This window comes from Numida meleagris, chromosome 2 (assembly GCF_002078875.1).
Source record: "Numida meleagris isolate 19003 breed g44 Domestic line chromosome 2, NumMel1.0, whole genome shotgun sequence".
In the NCBI taxonomy this organism is placed as follows: Eukaryota; Metazoa; Chordata; class Aves; order Galliformes; family Numididae; genus Numida; species Numida meleagris.
The window spans coordinates 125,755,119-125,765,858 of NC_034410.1; the positions used below are offsets into that span (position 1 = coordinate 125,755,119).

General features: G+C 40.2%; 1 protein-coding gene across 7 annotated transcripts in view; it reads left to right on the plus strand.

The window, feature by feature from the left end:
* The window catches only part of CPQ (carboxypeptidase Q), a 163,804-nt gene extending 153,849 nt beyond the window's left edge, over nt 1–9,955 (plus strand). For 5 of the 7 annotated variants that reach the window (XM_021388142.1, XM_021388146.1, XM_021388145.1 and 2 more), the window contains 2 exons: nt 6,780–6,936; nt 7,676–8,718. In XM_021388142.1, the coding sequence (XP_021243817.1) occupies nt 6,780–6,936; nt 7,676–7,811 (293 nt within the window). In that variant the 3' untranslated portion in view covers nt 7,812–8,718. Of the gene's footprint in view, nt 1–6,779; nt 7,277–7,675; nt 8,719–8,740 lie in introns of those variants that run through there. The other 2 variants (XM_021388149.1, XM_021388148.1) reach the window with 2 other exon arrangements.

Sequence of the window (10,740 nt, forward strand, 5' to 3'; positions counted from 1 at the left end):
CAGCTGGGAAGTCATTGGTAGGGCAGTACAGCAGACATACAACTTCACGACTTACACTGGGCTTCCTTTGGCAATTACATTTATTTGGTGTGTAAAACAAAAACAAAAAAAAAGAAAACAAATGTAGGGAGAAATATAATGCAAAACATTTTGCACTGAAAAAACACTCAATAGATATAACATGCTTTCCCCCTTGAAGATACCTGGGTCTTACGGAAGCTGTCTTTGCTCATAATCAGTAACTAATTTTTGAATCATTGCACAAATGAGAAATAATTTTAAAGCTTGAATGTCTGTTTAATTTCATTGATGACTAGTTAGAGCAATGTATATCAAGGCAGTACTGTGCCTGGCTGATTGACAAGAAGTGGTGGTCATAACTGACACACTCATCATTCATTCTGTGATTCATTCATCCTTCTATCTCAGTAGCAGTATCTCATCTAATTAAGTTAGCAAGAAAAAAATGTGGCAGACAGTTTATTAACGTGTGAAAAATTGCTGTTTGATGAAGATATGTTGTAAGACAGGTAAATATTCTGCTCACCAGCCAATTAATATTCACAGTGTGCATTTCATGCTGAGATCAGAGCTAGAAAGAATTGACTGTTTTTCAGAATTCCTCAGCGCGTGTGTGTGGGTTTTCATCAAGATACTCTTACACAGCTGATTACTGAAAATACACTGTCACTATCAATTACCAAAGCGGCTGCTTTTACCTGCCTTATGCACTGCATCAAACTGTTATAAAATAGCTGGTCATGCAGAGACTCAAGAAATGAGTTCCAGACATGAAGGAGCAAAAAGAGAGAACTGAAGAATTTATTTATGGCATGTCTGTTGTAAGAGCTGTCTGATTTAGCCAAGGAAATGGCACCAAGGTTTGCAGAGTCATGCAGGGTGGGTGAGGCTGAAAGGGACCTCTTGGGATCATCTGATCCAACCCCCCTGCTCAAGCAGGGGCAATTACAGCAGGTAGCCCAGGACTGTGTCTGGTGAGGGTTTGGGTCTTTTCAAGGATGGAGACTCCACAACCTTTGTGGATAACCTGAGTCAGTGTTTGACCACCCTCACAATGAAAACAAAAATGTTTTCTTGAGTACAGATGTTTTAACATCTGTGTTTTAACACATCTGTTCATGTGTTTTAAAATGTGCCCATTACCTCTTCTCCTGTCAGTGGGAACTACAAAGAGACTGGCTCTCTGCCTTGAGTTATTTATACCCACTGATAAGATCCCCCTGAGCCTTCTTTTCTCCAGGCTCAGCAGTCCCATCTCTCTCAGCCTCTCCTCACAGAAGATCTGCTCAAGGCCCCTTGGCATCTTGGTGGCCCTTCATTGCACTCTCTCCAGCACAGAGCTCCATATGGATCGATAAATGCGGTTCCTGCAGATGAGGCCTATAGTGCAGCAGCAGAGAAGGTGGCAAGTGTTATTCCTGCTGCACTTGGTAGCCACCATCTGGGAGCAGGGCGTAGTCATGACAGTAGCTCAGTCAAGTCACAAACAGAACTAATGGAAAAGTGGCAGGGTTTGCACTGGTAGCAGCAGCAGGTTGTTATGTTTGGTTATTGCTTCTGGAAACAGTGGCCGTAATTCATGTTAATAAAATAAAAAGAAATTGACTGCTTTGGTGCAGTGTTACACCATTACCCTATTTTCCTCGCAGCTTCATGACGGTGAATCGATCCATGAAGAAACACTTGCACTTGATGGCAAAGCTTGGAAGGTGACTAGTCTTAAAGGAAGGTGCAGCACTTGGGGAAGGGAGTAGGAGTAAACTGGATTTATGTTTGAGGGACTGGTTGAGCAGTGTGTAGCAGGCCTGCAACACCTGGGAATGATTGTTTCCTAGAAGTGAGGTCTGATCACAGGACACCTGCCAGCTGTGCTAAAGGGACTCCTGTGATTAATGGTTTTGCCCTCTCAGATGACACCAGCATCACCCCAAGCGCCACTGTGCAATCTGGGTTTTCAGCAGGCATCTTGTCACAGAAGGGTGTATGCTGGTTGTATATGTTTTTAAAAGAATTGCCTTATGGAGTAAGTTGGACAAGCTTTGCTGCTCTGCTCTGTAACCTGAGGACAAAATCTGTTTCACCAGCAGCTTGCTCAGTGCTCACTAATAGGTCATATGTAAGGAAATGATCTCAGAAGGAGTTGAGAGCAGGAGAATAAAAAGGCAAAATCCCCACAACAAAGAAGCCCAAAAGCCCAGACTGAGAAGTCAGAGGCGTTAGCAGTGTTTGTGAGCATTTCCCACCAATGGCAGATGAGCGAGGCCTTGCCCCGCTGCCTCAAGGAGAACCCAACCGAGTGTGCTTTAGGCCCCTAAGCACACACATGGTCCAACCCAAGAGCAGAGTGCTGGCCTCAGCGTTTACTCCAGACATGAGATGTTTCTTTTGTGGCTCACATCATGGTCCTCCCCAGGCACTTGGGGAGTCACAACTCGCCCTAAGTGGCAGCCTTAAGATAGCTGAAGTGCACCACTGTGCTAAAGAGTGATTCCTGCCATTCTGTAATGGAGTTATGAACTATCTATGTAGTATCTTACTGAAACTGTGATTAATTATTTTCAGGTTTGATTTCCAGTATTTTTGATGCATTTGAATAATAAGTACAGTATTTGGCAGCTGCTTTTAACATTCCCTGTTTCCATACCATAACATTTACTACATCCAGCTAAAAGCAGTTTCTCACTAAATTCCTTATTGGCCAGCAGTGTTCCTCATGTGATTTGCATCACTGTAAATGTGAACAGACTGAAAAAGGCCAATTAAAGAGGGTTGTTTGGCAAACATTCCCTTTTTCTTTATGGGTGTTCTTGTTCTGCAATCTGGAACAGAGGGAAAGCAGCAAAGAGCATAAAATATAACAGTGGAGCACAGAGCCCATCACTGTTTTTTCTGTTTGTGTATTGGTTCCACCTGGAAATCAGAGTTAAATACCTGACGTATACCTATGTAACACTTCCCATCTGAGGATTTTTAAGTACTTAATTTGACCATTCGGCACTTTTGTGAGGCTGTTGCTATCCACTTTGTAGGTAGCTGCCGTGGAGATGGGTAAATAATTTATTGGCAGATCTATGAGATATGTCTGCTCACCTGTTCTACTTGACTGCTAGTTTATATAGCTTGCAAAAATAAACCTCCATTTGTTACTATATGTATCTATTGTTCCTGAGGAAATGGCACCATCTAAATAATAACAACTAAACTCTCCGGTGGAAAAAAAAAAACAGCAGCACAAAATAACTTGGCAAATAGAGTTTTAAAATTTGTATGTAAGTGATTCTTTCTGATTTCTCACTACCTTTCAGACTTCTGGAAGTGACAAATTTGGCTACTGGCCGGATTTTGCTTGAGAAGAGTTAATAATACAGTGTCTGTATAGGATCCACTAAGGTCAGCCAGCCAATCTACGTCGAAATCTTACTGCCCAAAGTATTACACAGAATTCTCTTCTTTTCTCCTAAATCCTGTAGGATGACTGTTTATATTCAAAGCAATTTTTTTTCTGTTCATGCATTAGAAAAAGGGCTGTGGTATCCCACTGACTTTATTTAGGTAATCCGACATGACTTCTGTCTGCAGAGCCTCTCAGGACTTCCCTCTTCACAGTCATCTGCACAGGTTGACCTCAGTCTGGGACATGTGGTGGTGAAGGGGCAATATTCAGCATCTTCCCACAGCCCGGCGACCTCTGAAAGCCATAAATATCTTCTGGCAACTAACATCAATATAGAGGAGTCTCATATTTGGAGAAGGAGACATGAAAATTGCTTGCAGTCATATCTGTGTCCCAGGGTGTTTCATGTCTAGAGGCTTGTGTGGGGTGCTCTGCTGTATGCTTCTCTTGTACTCAAAGCCAAGAATACAGATTTTCACGTTTGTTTCTAATTACACAGAATAAAACTGGATTCTTAGGGTCTTTTCATTAGTCTCATAAGATGTTTACGGGTCACTGACTTCAATAATAGCCTCAGACTTTAAAGAGTCAGTATGGCCAGATCAGGAACCCTTCAGTATTTTCTCTACCCACACACTTTGTAACAAATCCTTCTGCACAAGTTCTTACACACTAATTGGTTGGTGTCAAAGTTACATCATTATCTTATTTTTAAATCAATTTAGAGAAACAGGTATTTCAGCATTTTGAGGAGTTAAACATTACAAAGTAAATGTATTTATACTTGTTCCATTCACAGAGAAAAAACACTAAGTTCATAATTGCTATCATTAGTGGAATGTCTACTACAAATTCCAGGCTACAAATTTTTTGCCGTAATTCTCATTAAAATATTCAAAAATTGTAATGGATTTGCCTCAGTGACTTGACTTGTAATGCATCTGTAGGGCAGAATTCCATCAGTTAAAGAATTTATCATAGCTCAATTACTTTATGATTGTATATATTTAAAAGAATTCGGAATAGAGTATTAGAAGTGAATATGAGGTGACATAAATTGAATGTTACAATTATTGGAACATAATTCAGAACCTGTAACAAACCCATTGACTTCAGCAGGATTGTATTGGTTCAAGTCAATGGCAAATACGTCTCTTGAGCAAGAGCAGCCTCTTAGATGAAATCACAATACCGTGTAAGCATATGTTGCAGCCTTTGGTCTTTCTGCATATCATGTCTTATGAAGGGTTCTTCATATCAGATGGAATTATAAAATGCATTACCTTTTATTTTCCTTCTCTGTAAAAGAATAGTGAAACAAGCAGTCCAGATCAGTTCCCATTACAATAGTAATTACACGGCAAGAGCTGGACTGTGTCCTAAATGGCTATGTGAGTGATCAAAAGATATGTATTATAGGAATGTACAGTTATGTTGTGATAAGTTTTTCTTTCATTCTCATCAAAGGCTTCATGCATCTAAGTGAAAAAAAAAATCATAATAGTGAGTCCTATGAATGCATGTGAATTTATCAAAGCCCTCATCATCTGATGCTGATTTTCCAGTGCTTGTAAATAAAGATATGAATAATTTATTTATTTCTTATTTATAATCAAACAGTCCTGTTTTTTTTTTATGTATTACTTGATACAGTGGGAGTAATTTCAGTCTGTGTTTCTGACTGTGGCCCATAGCTCTTACTCTTGAACTTCTGTCAGGACTTGTTTTCTCAGTTCTGTGGCCATCCAAGGAACAAGGGGTTTTTGTGCTGGCTGCTTCCTACAGAGATTGCTGCAGGCCTTCTATCTCTGCAGAGTAAATGAATTGACACCAAGAAATTACAAGCAGTGAATCAATGTGGTGTTGGCAAGTACCACATTTACTTATTTTCCAAATTTTAGGTAAAGTCATGTAAGAGTAAAGTGAAGCAAATGGAAGCTGATAAAATGGAAAGAAGATTGAAGCTGTGTCCGGTTTTGGACTTCTCAGTATATGAGATGGACATACTGGAGAGAGTGCAAAAGGGCCATGAAGATGCTGCAGGTCTGGAGCCCCTCTCCTGTGAGGAGATGTGGATGGAGCTGGGCCTGTTCAGCCTGGAGATGAGGGGGCTCGGGGAGATCTCGCTGATATACAAATACCTGAAGGAAGGGTGCACAGAGGACACAGCCAGGCTCTGTTCAGTGGTGTCCAGTGCCAGGACACAGGCCATGGGCACAAACTGGAGCACAGGAGGTCCCTCTGAGCATGAGGCAGCGCTGCTGTGCGGTGCAGTGCCAGAGCACTGGCACAGGTTGCCCAGAGGCCCTGGGATCAGAAGATCTTGGAGACCTTCAGAAGCCGCTTGGCCATGGGCCTGGGCCCCTTGCTCTGGGTGTCCTTGCTGGAGCAGGGGTAGGCCAGATGGCCCAGAGGGCCCTGCCAGCCTCAGTCATCCTGGGGTTCTGGGATAAAACCGGAAAGAAGAGGCAGAGATAGTGAACTCAATGTGAATTAATTGCAAGGAGAAAGGTTGTCAGAGTGAGGCAGTGGATGCTGGACCACGTGAACAACGGCTAGAAAGAAAAGTCACAAACACCACACCGGTGTCTCTGCTGCAGTGTCTGTTGGACAGAAGCTTCTTCTGCTTCTCTTGCTTTCAGTCTTCTTTGAGGCCTTGAGTGACTCCACACCAGCAATATTTGTGCTCCCTGAGCCCACACTGCTTGAGGAAGCTCAAGCAGTGTGCCCCAGAGGGAGCCATTTGTTCCTGACTAGGAAGAGCCATGGCTTCCTTCACCCAACTTGTGTCTGCCCTGGGTGACAGGGACTCTTGGCAGCCACCGTGATGTAGTGTGCTGGGTTATCTCAGGTGATCTGGAAAACTGCTCTGAAACAGCATGTCATTGTAGTGAACTGAGGCTTATAAGTAGAAGCAGAATCAAAGAGCTTTTCTCCACACAGGTAACAGAAGAAAAGGACTCATAACTAAGCAATTGACAGAGTAGTCATAAATATTGATACGAGGTCTCACAACTATAGAATTCTGTGGAATTAAGAACTGAAGGAAGTGCTGCTGTGTGTGGGTTATTGTATGGATTTTCCTAATTGGACTCTGGTACTCTTAGATGGAAATGGATGCACACTGTTACAGGGGAAATGAATCTCTCTGTGAGGAAGTGCTGCCATGTGTAGACTCTGGTCAATTAACATAAACCTACAAATGGCACATGCCATGGTTCTGCGTGGTTATTATATGGAACTTTATACAGTTGTATTAGGATTGGATTTAATAATAAACAGTGCAGGAATGGGTTCAAGTTTTATTTTCTGCTTTTAAATGTTTGTATTCCTATAATGGAATATTGCCCATTTTTCTTGGTAGGTGCCAGCTTGCATGATGACCTCAGTAAATACTTCTGGTTTCATCATTCTCAAGGGGACACGATGACAGTTCAGGATCCAAACCAGATGAATCTCTGTGCTGCTGTTTGGACTGTTGTCTCCTATATAATTGCTGACATGGAGGAGATGCTGCCAAGGTAATAAAGCATCAAGAGAGAAGATTTCTGTTCATCAGTAAAGACTGTGAGTCCACTAATACATGTGGTCTACAGCTGTGGGAAATTCATTTTTTCACCCTGATTTTGCACATTATATTGTCTGTTTTCCTCAAAGCACATACTCTCTTACACATTCCTGGTTCTTTTTGCTGTTTAAACATTTGCCATTTGTGATTTTCACTTCAAATTTCCTGAGTACTTTTAAAATTTCTGATGAAAGTATATTATCTCTTTGGTATGATGAAGTCATCATTTTTATGCAAACTGATCCTGTGCAGCAGGAAAAATACAACAAAATAAATTCATCGCATCAGAATAATCATTGTGTTGAGTACATATTTATGGGTTTATTTTCTTTCAATCTGTGCATTCAAATGATATGCAATTAACAAAACAACCTTTTCTTCTTACACTTTTAAGGTAATAATGTGCTTTTCAGGCCTAGAGAAAATTAGTCTTGACTGTTTTAATGGTAATATATGGTAAAATGGTCAAATTGGTAAAATAGTGTGGCTTTTAATTGTTCACTCAGTTCCTGCTGTTAAATCTTAATAAAAGTTGCTTCATGCAAGACTCAGATAAACCAAGATAAAAGATAGGAAAATCAGTAACAAAATGTCCAGCTCTCTAGACAGCAGCAGCTCCTATGTGTCTTTGGTCACCTCCCCATAGAAATCTGTGCCTTGTCCTCTTCTTTCTGATGGAAAACTCCCCACAGGGACATGCAGAGAATTGTATGTGGCAGTTTTTCTCTGAAACGCCATGATGTTCCAGAAACAGCCATCACAGCTGTGATCTGTGACCTTCACTACCTGCCAGCTGATGTCCAAACGAAGGGTAAAAGCAGATTTTGATTCCTGCTGCTGGAGCCATTCACAGAGAATGGAATGCCCTCCTCTGCTGGAACAGAGGCAAGAGGACGCTGGTACCTGGGAACTTTCAAGGAAGAATTAATGTGAGAATATGATTGTTATATACTTCGCTTTTGTATGTTTGTTGTTGTTGGTTTTGTTTTGTTTTGTTTTCCTGCTGAAAGATTATGTATATTCAAATTTTCAGAGGTGTCAAGAGATAACTGCTCTTGGGAAACGTTCTGGGGCATATGATTTCTTCTCATTTCTTTGTGACATGATTTTTTCTTCTTTTAAGTTTTGCAGCAAGCAGCCTTACTGATGTGACCAACTGTTACAATCTAATCAACACAAAACAACTAAAGTAACAGAGTGTTAAACTGAATGGCAACCAATCTCTGGTGTTGTTTGTGAGTTCTGTAGCTAAGCAATAGCTTAGTGATGAGCCATTCATGTTTATGGAATTAATAACTGTGATACCTGTTTACCATGATAAACCCCCTAATAGTGGTTTTACATCAACTGTATTAAATATTTCAATTTTCCCTCCAAAACATTTCAGGAACATAAGCACTGCCTAGAGATATCCTGCTATTTCTTTTTTGAAGAAATACTATTTAAAGAAAGGTAGCAAAAATTTATTCCGCTTTCAAAGCGTGACGTGTGTTTGTTTTTTTCTTACTTGTATGACGAGAGCGTAGCTGGTGGTGCTCATCACTGATGGACCTTCAGCTGCCTCCGAATGCAGCCTTTTGACCTTCACAGATATTACTGGATGCTTCCTCATCTTTGTTTTAAATCCTTTTTCCTTGAGATGTGCTGCTCTGCACATCAGAGGTTCAGAAGGGTTTTCAGTGATATTATATGTGTTGTTACAAGTCTTCATCTGTGCTCACCTCAAAACCGGGTTTATTTGTGTTTTTTTTCTGTAGGTGAATTAAATCCTTAAATGCCTCAAGTCAGACCTTTTGATGTCTTTGGAATCAGGAATGCTCTCAGGAGAGAAGAACAATGCTGCTGTATGCACATTGACTCCACAGTACATCCCAAGATGAGCTTGTTGGCTCATCAGTTAAATAAGATAAGCTGTAAAAACTAAGGTCATAATGCTCCTGATGAAGATTTTACCTTCACGGCAACTTTGGATACATAGTTCGGGAGGGAAGATTTGTAGAGCGGATTAAAAAAAATAAGTTCAAGAATCAAAATTGCAATCTTATTTTTATGTTAACAATGAAATTGAAACTTATACTTCTTGAATTGAAAACCAATCATTTTTTCCCCCCAAAAGCAGGGTTTTATTAAAATAAGATGTTCTCTTTTTGATTCACCTGTTCTATTTTGTCTGGCCTGTAATAGTTCTCAGATCTTAAGTTTCAGATGCTTGCATTATTCTCCTGATATCCTAGCTCGTTGAGACATACCTCTCAAAAATTTCTGTAACAGAGAGATGTTAATAAATTTTTTTCCCAGTGGGTTTTTGTAGTCGCTGTGCAACAGCTCATCTTTATCTCTGCTCAGTGTAGCAATTATGCTGTTCCAATTGCTGGCAATTAAACGTATATAGGATAGTCAATTTTCAGTTCATGAACACTTCTTAAGTGATCCAGGTATAGCAACATAACTTTACTTTACACTTGTATACCACCGCAGCACTGTTGTCTTACCTTAGCTGAGAAAGTAGTAGCTGAGCACATTATTTCTATTACTGTTATTGTCAGTGTCAGCTGTCGTAAAAGTGTGCTTTCTGTAAGTATTTTGATGACATTCTAAGATACAGAGACCACGTATATTTTTCCCTCGATAAAATAAAATACTGCCAGCTGTGGACTAGAATGCTTTTTGCTTGCAAAGGCCTGTGAACTTGGAGCTGAAAAAAAGAGCAGTAGTATTTAAATATGTGTCAAAAAATTCCAATTTTAAATAAACATTTTCCTGAAGGTATTACAAATCTCTCGCATCCAGTGAGAAGGGAGGCCCCTGGGTAGGCTTCCTTTTTGCTACAACTCAAAGCTTTCAGACATAGTTACAGAGGGACGAGTCAGATACATAATTCATTCACCCGACTAGACGATAGTGCAAGTGCTGATGAAAAGTCTCTTTTCAATTCTGCATAATGTAACATTGGTAATTTTGCCCATAATAAAAGGAAAAATACAGGATCAGAAAACAAGTTGCTGCTTTTGTTCTTCATATGTCAAAACATTATTGGATTTTCACGGCCACTCTTTGAATGATTTGGTTTTACGCGATCCCACAAGATTTTTACCTCCCTTAAAATAATTAAAAGCAAAGAAAGAGAGCTATTTCTTGGGACAAGAGATGAAGCTATGCTTCTTCAGCTGTTACACTGCAAATATCTCTGGCTGTATGTTTAGTTAGTATGCTCCCCCCATAACAATTTGAGACTCTTCCATTTGCCGTGAGTAAATATCAAACCGATCTTGATATCTATATCTGTCTCATGAAATATACATATCATCTAAATGTGCCCAAATGATTAATTTACTGCTGCGTAATGATTAGCATAAAAATCTCATCATTGCACAGGATAGAAATGTTACCACTAATTGCTGGTTGAAGTGAACAATGTTTTCTGCACAGAAATTAATGATGTGTGCATTGCAGCGCACTCTTGACTGGGAAAATTCAAGACTTTCCAGAAGAAAAGCTTCTTGATTTTTTTTGTTCTCTTTTCTGCTAAATTATATGAGAGCCTGATCGTGTATCACAGAATCATAGAATCGTTTGAGTTGGAAAGGACCTTTAAAGGTCATCTAGACCGACTCTCCTGCAATGAGCAAGGACATCCACAGCTAGATCAGGTTGATTAGAGCGCCATCCAGGCTGACCTTGAATGCCTCCAAGGATGGGGCATCTATCACGTGTGTTCACCACGTGTGTAGTGGAAAGGAATAATATTTTGTGCACA